Source organism: Cygnus atratus, unplaced genomic scaffold (assembly GCF_013377495.2).
Source record: "Cygnus atratus isolate AKBS03 ecotype Queensland, Australia unplaced genomic scaffold, CAtr_DNAZoo_HiC_assembly HiC_scaffold_64, whole genome shotgun sequence".
Classification (NCBI taxonomy): Eukaryota; Metazoa; Chordata; class Aves; order Anseriformes; family Anatidae; genus Cygnus; species Cygnus atratus.
In genome coordinates this window covers 83,872-94,933 of record NW_026110189.1, presented here as the reverse complement: position 1 = coordinate 94,933, position 11,062 = coordinate 83,872, and the positions used below count along the sequence as shown (strand labels likewise).

The following is an 11,062-nucleotide window of genomic DNA, read 5'->3' as shown; positions in this document are numbered from 1 at the left end:
GGTGCCACAGGACCAGGGGACACAGGACCAGGACCCACTGGGGACATCAGGGAGGGGACAGGGACCCTTCACCTTGGGGACACAGCAGGCACAGCTGGCCGGATGTCCCCGTCCCCAGGGAGCCGGAGCGGGGACAAGGGACAGCGGGGAGGGGACACGGGACCAGGGCATGCCTGGGGACATCAGGGAGAGGATGGGGACAGCGGGAGGGCTGGGGGGCGGGTGACGCAAGTGGTGACACCGTCCCTGTCCCCAGCTGTGTCACTGGTGGTCACCATGTCCCCCTGCCGTGGCCCTGCAGTCCTCGTCCTCGTGTCTGCCCCTTGTCCCCCCCGCGTGTCCCCTCCCCGTGCCACCACAGTCCCTGTCCCCATGTTTGCCCCGTGTCCCACCCATGTCCCCATCCCCATGCTTTTGTCCCCAGCCATGCGTCCTCAGTCCCCATCCCAGTGTCCCCGTGGGTGCTGGTGTCCCCATGTCCCCGTGGGTGTTGGTGTCCCCATGGGTGCCACTGTCCCCATGTCTCCATGGGTGCTGGTGTCCCTGTGGGTGCCACTGTCCCCATGGGTGCCACTGTCCCCATGCGTGCTGGTGTCCCCATGTCCACTGGTGTCCCCATACGTGATGTTCCCTATGTCCCCGTGGGTTCTGGTGTCCCCATGGGTCCCCGTGGGTGCTGGTGTCCCCATGTCCCCGTGGGTTCTGGTGTCCCCATGGGTCCCCGTGGGTGCTGGTGTCCCCATGTCCCCGTGGGTTCTGGTGTCCCCATGGGTCCCCATTGGTGCTGGTGTCCCCGGGGGTGTTGGTGTCCCCATGTCCACCAGTGTCCCCATGACTGACGCCGTTCCCCGTGTCCAGCAGTGTCCCTGTGTCCGGCGGTGTCCCCGTGGGTGCCGGTGTCCCCGCGTGCCCCCCCCCCCCCCCCCCCACGATGCCGTTCGGGGCGGTGCTGGCGCAAGTCGGGGGGCTGGGACGCTTCCAGGTGCTGCAGACGGTGCTGCTGTCGGTGCCCATCCTGCTCATGGCCAGCCACAACCTCCTGCAGAACTTCACCGCCGCCGTCCCCCCGCACCGCTGCCGCGTCCCCAGCGCCACCCCCGCTGCCACCCGCGGTCCCGGTGCCACCCCCGGCCTCCCCAGTGCCACACCGGGGCCGCCCGGTGCCACCATCGGGTCTCCTGGTGGCACCTTGAGGTCCTCCAACGGCACTTTGAGGTCCTCCAACGCCATCCCAAGGTCCCCTGATGGCACCTCAAGGTCCTCCAATGGCACTTTGAGGTCCTCCAACACCATCCTGAGGTCCCCAGATGGTACCCACGTTCCCAGTGCCGCCCACGTCACACTTGACGGCACTCCGGAGTCCCCCGATGGCACCCGTGTTCCTCCTGAGGCCATCCTTGGGTCTTCCAATGACACCCTGGGGTCTTCCAATGACACCCTGGGGCCTTCTGAGGCCACCCTGGGGTGGTCTAACAGCACCCTGGGCCCCTCTGAAGCCACCCTGGGGTCCTGCTGGCGCTACATGGCCTCGGCCCCACCCAACGGCAGCAGCGGCCCCCGGCCCACCGAGCCCTGCCACGACGGCTGGGACTACGACCTCAGCATCTACGTGGCCACCATCGTCACTGAGGTGGGGACGGGGACAAGGGGACGGGGGGAGGATGGAGGGTGGGAGGATGTGACCTCCATCATCTCCAAGGTGGGGATGGGGGGACGGGGGTGGAGATGAAGGAAGGGAGAGGGAGGACCCTAGGGGGATGGAGGACGAACCCTATGGGGATGGAGGAGGAAACCCTATGGAGATGGCGGGGAAACCCCTATAGGGATGATGAGGGTTGGAGATGACGGATGGACAGATGGATGGATGGATGGATGGAAGGACGAATGGGAGGAAGGGGGGGGGGACGTTTGGGGGGTGGGAAGGACCAGACCAGCCTCACCCCACCCCTGTCCCTGCAGTGGGACCTGGTCTGCAGCTACCGGCAGCTCCGGCAGATGGCCCAATCCATCTACATGGCTGGGGTCCTGGTGGGAGCCCTGGTCCTGGGGGGCCTCTCGGACAAGTAAGGGCAGCAGTCAGCCCCTCCCCGTGCCTCAGTTTCTCCCCTGGACGTCGGGCAGACCACTGCCTGGTGGACCCCGGTGGCGCCCAGTGCTTCCCCGTTGCAGGTTTGGGCGCAAGGCCATGCTGATGTGGTCCTACCTGCAGCTGGGGGTGATGGGGACGTGCACGGCCTTCGCCCCCAACTACGCGTCCTACTGCGTCTTCCGCTTCGCCGGAGGCATGGCCCTCTCCGGCTTCGGCCTCAGCATCGCCTGCCTGGGTGAGGGGACGGGGACAGAGAGAGCTGTGGTGGGGACGTCCCGATGGCCATGGAAGGGACGACCCAATGGCCGTGGATGGGAACAACCTGATGGCCGTGGTGGGGACATCCCAATGGCCATGGATTGGGACATCAACATGGCCATGTTGGGGACATCCCGATGACCATGGATGAGGACAACTCAATGGCCATGGATGGGGACAACTCAATGGCCATGGATGGGGACAACCTGATGGCCATGGATGGGGACATCCCAATGGCCAAGGAGGGGGACATCCCGCTCTCTATAGATGGAGATGTTCCTCTAGCTGCTGATGGGGCCATCCCAGTGGTCACCGGTGGGGACATCATGAAGGCCGTGTAGGGGCCGTGTGATGGAGACACATCTGGACATGAGGGGGTGGCCACATGCACAAGGAGGCTCACAGAGAGGGGACACCAAGTCAGCATTGTCCCCATGGTCCTTTGCAGTGGTGGAGTGGATCCCCACGCCCTACCGTGCCATCACCGTGGCCATCACCGGCTTTGCCTACACCCTGGGCCAGATCCTGCTGGCCGGCCTGGCCTACGCCGTCCCCCACTGGCGTTGGCTCCAGCTCACCGTCTCCCTGCCCTTCTTTGTCTTCCTCCTCTACTCCTGGTAGGACACCTGGGTCCCACCGGGGAGGCCCTGGGGACACGTGGAGCTCTCCTCGCCCCTCTTTGTGCCTCAGTTTCCCCCCCTTGCTGGCCACAGGTGGCTGGCTGAGTCCGCTCGTTGGCTGGTGCTCTCGGGGAAGGCCGAGAGGGCCGTGAAGGTCCTGCAGCGGGTGGCCAGGATCAATAAGAAGAAGGAGGAAGGGGAGAAGATCACGGTGGAGGTATTGTGGCCCCACCGGGGGGAGCTCTGAGCCAGAGTGGTCTTGGTTTTCCTGTCCCCCGCCTACCTTTCCCGGTTTCCCCCTTCCCAGAACCTGAGGTCCAACATGAAGGAGGAGTTGGCCGGTCTGAAGTCCTCCTACACCGTCTCCGACCTGGTTCGGACCCCGGTCATCCGCCACATCTTCTTCTGCCTCTCCATTGTCTGGTGGGGCCGGGCTGGGTTGGGGAAATGTGGTGGGGATAAGGTGGAGAAGAGATGGATGGATGGTAGGTTGGGTGGATGGTTGGTTGGTTGGATGGTTGGTTGGTTGGACGGATGGTTGGTTGGATGGATGGTTGGTTGGATGGATGGTTGGATGGTTGGATGATGGTTGGATGGACAGCCAAGCCGTGAAGCCAGCCAGCCAGCCATAGCACAGCCCTCTTCTCCATCTGACTCCCCTGTCCCACACGGCAGTAACATCCCAGGGTGGTGGGAAGGTCACCCCACTTACAGACCTCTGACGGGCCTCTCTCCCTGCTCCTCTCCAGGTTCTCCATCAGTTTCTCGTACTACGGGCTGGCCATGGATCTGCAGAACTTCGGCGTCAGCATTTACCTCATCCAGGTGATTTTCGGTGCCGTCGACTTCCCAGCCAAAGTGGTGGTGACCGTCTCCCTCAGCTACATCGGCCGGCGGGTGTCCCTCATGGTGGCCCTCTTCTTCGCAGGGCTGGTCATCATTGCCAACATCTTTGTCCCCACAGGTGGGTGGCCCAGGGTGATGGCGGGGCGGGTGGAGTCCACCCCTCCGGCCCTTCTCCAGATATTTAATTGGGTGCCCCCCACCTTGCCACCCACCCGCCCGCCCATGGCACGCGATCCCGGGTGCCTCCATCAGCCACCCCAACTGCACCCAGTGGCCCAGAAGGCTCTTGAATAGCTCCGAGGATGGCGAGACGCCATCCTGTGTCCCGCCCCACCACCGCCCCATGGCTGGGGGGCTCCCGGCCCAGCGCGGAGCCCACCCCGTGCCCCTCTCTGCCCCAGAGCTGCAGACGGTGCGCACGGCGCTGGCCGTCATTGGCAAGGGCTGCCTCTCCGCCTCCTTCAACTGCGTCTTCCTCTACACCACCGAGCTTTACCCCACTCCCATCAGGTAAAAAAAACAACTCTTCCCATCACCCCATGGGGCTCGTTGACACCCTTAGGGGGTCCCTGCCCCACGCTGACCCCCACGGTGCCCGCAGGCAGACCGGGTTGGGCTTCGGCAGCACCATGGCCCGGGTGGGCGGCATCGTGGCACCGCTGGTGAAGATGATGGATGAGTACTACCCCTTCCTCCCCCCCGCCGTCTATGGGGTGGCCCCCGTGGTGGCGGCCGTGGCAGCTGGCTTCCTGCCGGAGACCCTCAACGCGCCGCTGCCCGACACCATCGAGGAGGTGGAGAGCAGGTGGGAGAGACGGACAGACGGGCCGGGAGGAGGACGGATGGATGGACAGATGGATGAGTGGGCTGGAAGGGGAATGGGGTGGTAGGAGAATGGGTGGGGTTAAGGGTGGGTGGGTTGGAGGAGGTTGGGTGGGTAGGTTGGGGGCCGAGTGGATTGGAGGAGGCCGAGCAGGTGGGTTGGAAGAGGGTGGATGGGTAGGTTGGAGGACGAGTGGATTGGAGGAGGCCGAGCAGGTCAACTGGAGGATGTGTGAAGAGGGTGGACAGGTGGATTGGAGGAGGACTGATGGATGGACTGGAGGACATGTGCACTGGAGGAGGACAGGCAGGGGGATTGGAGGGTTTGGGGATGGACAGGTATGGGAGAGGACAGGAAGGTATGTTGGAGGACAGGTGGGTTGGAGGACAGCCAGAGTGGAGGAGGACGGGGTGGAGGGACAGACGCATGAATAGGGGGATGGACAACTGGGTGGGAATGTTGGCAGAAGAACGAGTGACGTGATTGGCTGAATGGCTGGACAGACAGGTGGACAAGGTCCTGCCATGCCCCATGGACCCTCCTCCTCCTGCTGACCTCTCATCTGCCTCCCTCCAGGGCCAAGCAGAAGAAGACAGCCAACCTCAAAGAGAAGATCCCCCTGCAGCCCCAGGACAAGGCCCCACCAAAGGAGCCCTGAAGGACCCGGATAAGGGCGGCGCTCCTGGCGGGTTCCTGCAGCCCTGGTTTGGGGGCGGGCTTGAATTCACCGCGTGCCCCACGTCAGGTGGCTTCCCCGTGTGGGGCAGGGGAAGTCCTTGGAGGAATAAAGGAGCTCTGCCAGGGGACGGTGTCTTGGTGTTATCTGAGGCCACCTCCAACGAGGTGACACCCAATGACCATGTCCGAGGTCACTGCCAGTAAGATGATGCCCAAAAGCAGTGTCCCCGAGGTCACCTCCAGTAAGATGCCATCCAGAAACCTGGTCCCTGAGGTCACCTCCAGTGGGATGATGCCCAAAAGACACCGTGTTGGGGGTCACCTTCAATAAGACGCCACCTAACCTTGTCCCCCAGGTCACCTCGAATATGATGAGCCCCCAGACCAGTTTCTGAGCTTGCCTCCACTTGGATGAAACCCAACTGAGGTCTCCTCCAGGAAGATGCTGCCCAAGAAGTGCCATGTTTGAGGTCACCTCCAACAAGATGACACCTGAAGACGTTGAACCCACCCAACTCTTGTCTCAGTGGAGGGGTCCCCCAAATCCCACGAGGAATGGGGCCCCCCCAGATCCTAGCCCATCCCCTTTCAGCAACCCGCGGGGCTTTTCCCACCATGCCCCTTCCCCGACTTCCTGCTGGGCCAACCTGGCCCTTGCTCCTGGTGCCGACGTGTCCCTTGGTCCCAATCCCATCAAAAATTAACCCCCAGCCTCCCCAGGCGGAGAAGGCATTGACCCAAGCAGGGCCGCCTCCGTCAGCACCTTTTGGTCCCCTTTTGACCACAAAAAAAGAATTGCTAAAATTTAACCTGACGGTGCTGGTGAAGGCCACACGTTAGCCAGGGCCAGAAGCCCCCTCTCCAGGATGCCCACCTCTTCGGGTACACCAGGTGAGGCAGGTTGGTCCCAGATTCACCCTGCCCCTCTCCAAAAGCTGTCTTTCTCCCCCAGAAAATCAATGCTGAGGGGAAGAAAAAAAAAAAAAAAAGAGAAAAGGAAAAGAGAATTATTTTCTGCCAGCCCCAGATTTCTGGATTTTCCCCACCCGCCTTTGCCTTATCCGTTTGGAAAACCACCAGAAAAAAGACGTCAAACGTTAACCAAAGCCACCGTTGGCTGGGTTATATAGGAGACCATCCTGGGTTCTTGTGGAGCACGGACGCTGCAGGAGGGACAGAAGAGTTTCTGGGGTGAAAGCTATCCCTTTTGGGGCTCTGCCAGTGGGTGGGCGTGCATGGCTGGGGTGGCCATCGCAGAGCGCTCCCGGGGGCTCGCGGTGGCAGCATGGCTTTTGCTGACCTCCTGGAGCATGTGGGGGGCATGGGGCGCTTCCAGGTGGCCTCGGTCATCCTCCTGGCCATGCCCATCCTCATGATGGCCAGCCACAATCTTCTGCAGAACTTCACGGCCGCCACCAGCGACCACCGCTGCCGGCTCCGCTGGGAGGCCAATGCCACCAGCCTCGACCCCCAGGACCTGCTGCGGGTCTCGGTCCCCCGTGGCGAGCGGTGCCGGCGCTTTGTGACACCGCAGTGGTGGCTTCTGGAGGCCAACGGCTCGGCCCCCAATGACAGCTGGCTGGAGACAGAGCCCTGCCACGACGGCTGGACCTATGACCGCAGCGTCTTCACCAGCACCATCATCACGGAGGTAGGGTGGAGGCAGTGGTGGGGGTGGGATTTAGGGCTGGTGGCACGTTTCACCCACTCGTGGGCATGGTTCCTACCTGGGGGCACCGGTGAAGGGTCTGCTGCCATCATGATGTTGGCTTCTTCCAACTAGAGCACCTTCCTCGCTCAGCCCTCAGTGGAGGCACTCAATGCTGTGGAGACCTGGCGCAAGAAAGGGAGGGCTAAGGGAGTTGGTTTTGACTCTCAAGAGAGGGTCAAAAAGGGGCTGGATGAACCCATGAAGGTGTCTTCCAACTATGGGGATTCTGGGAAGGGTGGCCATGTTTATTGGCACCTTCTTGGCATTTCTTTCCATTGGCCGTTGTGTTTGATCCACCCTACCAGCTGCCGTGGCTGTTGGCCATGGTGTTGGATTAACCCTACCAGCCGCCGTGGCCAGTCTTGGGAGGCAGCAGAGAGGCGGGGGGGGGGGGGTCCCCCCCAATCCCTCTCCCATCCTCACATCCTTGCCCCTTGGCAGTGGGATCTGGTGTGCAGCTCCCGGGGCTTGAAGCAGTTGGCCCAATCAGTCTACATGGCCGGCGTCTTGGTGGGCAGCATCGTCTTTGGGGGCCTCTCGGACAGGTGAGGGGGGGACACCTTGTCCCCGGGGGTGGGGGTTAGGGGGTGGAGAGGTGGGGCAGCATCACGAGGGCCACCTCACCCCCTTCTCCTGGCCAGGTTTGGCCGCCGGTCGCTGCTCACCTGGTGCTACCTGCAGATGGGCGTCATGGGGACGTGCTCCTCCTTCGCCCCCACTTTCACCATCTACTGCCTTTTCCGCTTCCTCACGGGCATGGCCTTCTCCGGCATCGTCCTCAACAGCGTCTCGCTCTGTACGTGGTCACCCCCCCGCCCCAGGGCATCCGTCCCCAGGTTGTCCTCCCAGCCTGCTCCAAGTCACACGCGTGTGTCTCGGCAGCCCTGGAGTGGATGCCCACTCGCATGCGGGCACTCGTGGGGACCTTCATGGGTTACTGCTACACCACCGGGCAGTTCCTGCTGGCCGGCATCGCTTACGCCATCCCTGATTGGCGGTGGTTGCAGCTCACTGTGTCGCTGCCCTTCTTTGGCTTCTTCCTGTACTCATGGTGAGGAGGAGAGGGTGAAGGGATGGAGGTTCGGCCGGAGGGATGGGTGGGAGGATGTAGGGTTGCGTTGATGGGTGGCACAGGGTTGGGTGGGTGGGTGGGTGGGTGGATGAGTAGATGATTGGGTGGATGATTGGTTGGATGGGTGAATGGTTGGTTGGGTGGATGGGTGGATGGGTGGATGAAGGGGTGGCTCGCTGGTGGAAGGGTCAGACGGACGGAGGGATGATCCTTGTGGGATGCGCCTGCCCTCCCTCTCCTCCCCAGGTGGTTAACAGAGTCAGCTCGCTGGATGGTCATGGCGGGAAAGTCCCAGCAGGCCTTGAAGGAGCTACAGAAAGTGGCCAGGATAAATGGGAGGAAAGAGGAAGGGGACAAACTGGACATAGAAGTAAGAGGCTCTGACCAGGGCATCTCTGGTGTGTTTTGTAGGGTGGTGGGAGGTTGTCCACTCTGGTTTCCTCCTCTGCTCTTCCCCCTTGCCCCCCCACAAGCAACCTCAGTGCCCCATCCCCACCCCAGTGGCCCTCTCTCCCCCCCCCAGGCCTTGAAGTCCTACATGCAGAAGGAGACGACCTCATCGAGGAGCCACCACACAGTGTTTGACCTGGTCCGGACACCTGTTGTGCGCCGCATCTCTTGCTGCCTCTGCTTCGTGTGGTAAGCCTGGAGGACGTGAGTGGGTGGTTGTCCATCTGTCCTCCCATTTGTTGATCTATCTGCTCCCTCCAAACACTATTCCCCATCCACACATCTTAGCTGGGTCCGTATTGGAAAGGGAAACTGAGTCACGGCACAGGACTAAGTCAACAGAGGCTTCTTGGTGCTCACATGCTCCAGGAAGGGGCACAGATTCCCTGGCTGGATCCCATGGGCCAAGACATGGTGGGCAACCCCCGTAACCCACCCCAAACCTCTTTGTTTGTGAGATTTGCCCACCTCACCTCTTCCCGGCCCAGGTTCTCCACCAGCTTTGCCTACTACGGGCTGGCCATGGACCTGCAAAACTTTGACTTCAACATCTACTTGATCCAGCTCGTCTTTGGGGCCGTGGACTTCCCGGCCAAGCTGGGCTCCGTCCTCACCATCACCTTCGTAGGGCGACGCTTCACCCAGTCCCTCACCCTCATCCTGGCTGGCTTGGCCATCTTGGCCAACATCTTGGTGCCACGAGGTGAGGGCTGGGGGCCGATTAGTGGGGGCAGGCAGGGTCTCCAGTCTCCAACAACCGCGCCTCCCCTACCCAACCCCACCTACTGACGTCTAAGCAAGTCCCAGGAGTCCCATCTTTGTCCCCACAGAGCTGCGGACGCTCCGGACCGCCATGGCCGTCTTCGGGAAGGGTTGCTTGGCCGCCTCCTTCAACTGCGTCTTCCTCTACACGAGTGAGCTCTACCCCACCGTGATTCGGTAAGGAGCTGGGTGCAGGTTGTAGGAGCTGCTGGGGTGGCCGTGACCACGTAGGGGTGGTCCCTCAGCACCTTCCCACGTCCCACAGGCAGACGGGCATGGGATTGGGCAACACCATGGCCCGACTGGGCAGCATCATGGCGCCCTTGGTGAAGATGGTGGGTGAGGTCTTCCCCGTGCTGCCCTTCATCATCTACGGGGCAGCCCCCGTGGTGTCGGGACTAGTGGCCATCTTCCTGCCAGAGACGCGGGACATGGCCCTGCCTGAGTCCGTGGAGGAGGTGGAGGACAGGTGGGATGGGAGGGATGGAGGCTGGGGAGGGACACGTGGGTGGGAGGGAGGACCAGTGGGCGGGACAGTGGGAGGAGGACGGGGTGAGGGGTGGGAAAAAAGGGGTGTTTGGACGTGATGGGTGGGGGGACAGCAGCGTGAAAACCCACCCGGCCTCCCCCCTCCTCACCTCGTCCTCCTTGGCTCCCCAGGACCTGGACCCGGACCCGGACCCGGACCAGGGCAGACGAAGCCCAGCAGCTCCCCCTCCAACCCACCCAGCCCGACCCTACACTTGGGGGCACCACAGAGCCTTGCTAACACCTCCCCTACCCACCCCAGGACCCCCCCAATCCCCCTAAATCCCCCAACCCTTGCCACACCCCCCCAGAGGAAGGAGCTGGTGGGGTGCATCCCCCAGAAGAGCGATGGGGAGGGGACACGGGCATCAAGGTGCCCCTTTCTCCATGTTGGGGGGGACCACATCTCCCACTCCTCCTCCTCCTCTTCATGGTGTTTTTTTGTTGCTTTTTTTTTTCTTCTTCTGTGCCGCAGTGAAAACAAATAAAAGCAAAATCATGCAAAACGCGGGCAGAAGGGGTCAGCCGGTGGGAGGCTTGGGAGGGAGGGGGGGTTGTTTTCCCACGGCCGCGGGGGTCCTGCCTGGCCTGGCCGTCCCGCCCCGAAGGCAAACACGGGTCCCAGCTGGGTCCCGCAGCCTCAGCATCACATCCCTGTCCCCATCCCCTCCTCCCCCCTGGCCGGAGCCTCAACAGAGGCTGAGGAACATGGATGGGTGCAGGAGGACCCAGATGTCCCAAGGACCAGGGTGTCCCCAAGGACCAGGGCGTCCCCAGGAATCCAGATGTCCCAAGGACCAAAGTGTCCCCTTGGATCTGGGTGTCCCAAAGGTGCCGGGTGGTCCCCAGAGCTCTGGGTGTCCCCAAGGACCCAGAGGTCCCCAAGGACCTGGGTGTCCCCAAGGACCTGGGTGTCCTCAAGAATCCTTCTGTCCCCAAGAACTCATGTGTCCCCAAGAACCCAGCTGTCCCCAAGGACCAGGATGTCCCCAAAATTTTGGGTGTCCCCAAAAACCCCTCTGTCCCCAAGAACCTAGCTGTCCCGAGCACAGCGGTGTCCCCAAGAACAAGGGAGTCCCCAAAAATCCAGCTGTCACCAAGAACCCAGCTGTCCCCAAGGGCCATGGTGTCCCCCAAGGACCATGGTGTCCCCTTGCAACCAGGTGTCCCCATGACCCAGGTACCCACTTTCCCAGTACCCAAGGCACCCTCTGCTCCAGGTGCT

At 62.3% G+C, this 11,062-nt stretch overlaps 2 protein-coding genes across 3 annotated transcripts; both read left to right on the top strand.

Moving 5' to 3' along the window:
* The first annotated feature begins 931 nt into the window (after positions 1–931).
* On the top strand, positions 932–5,294 carry LOC118261403 (solute carrier family 22 member 6-A-like). Its single transcript, XM_050716966.1, has 10 exons — positions 932–1,630; positions 1,960–2,063; positions 2,170–2,324; positions 2,796–2,964; positions 3,061–3,184; positions 3,275–3,390; positions 3,717–3,931; positions 4,215–4,323; positions 4,415–4,618; positions 5,213–5,294. Exons 1-10 carry the CDS (start codon positions 932–934, stop codon positions 5,292–5,294), a joined length of 1,977 nt encoding a protein of 658 aa, XP_050572923.1.
* A 1,171-nt stretch (positions 5,295–6,465) lies between these two features.
* On the top strand, positions 6,466–10,339 carry LOC118261395 (solute carrier family 22 member 6-A-like). 2 transcript variants are annotated; one of them, XM_035572212.1, is made up of 10 exons: positions 6,466–6,965; positions 7,467–7,570; positions 7,667–7,821; positions 7,908–8,076; positions 8,344–8,467; positions 8,621–8,736; positions 9,036–9,250; positions 9,378–9,486; positions 9,575–9,778; positions 9,970–10,339. In XM_035572212.1, exons 1-10 carry the CDS (start codon positions 6,600–6,602, stop codon positions 10,076–10,078), a joined length of 1,671 nt encoding a protein of 556 aa, XP_035428105.1. In that variant the 5' UTR covers positions 6,466–6,599; the 3' UTR covers positions 10,079–10,339. The 2 variants fall into 2 exon arrangements, with proteins under 2 accessions (XP_035428105.1, XP_035428107.1); XM_035572214.2 differs by lacking the exon at positions 9,575–9,778 and having other exon boundaries at positions 6,471–6,965; positions 9,970–10,314.
* The last annotated feature ends 723 nt before the right edge of the window (positions 10,340–11,062 follow it).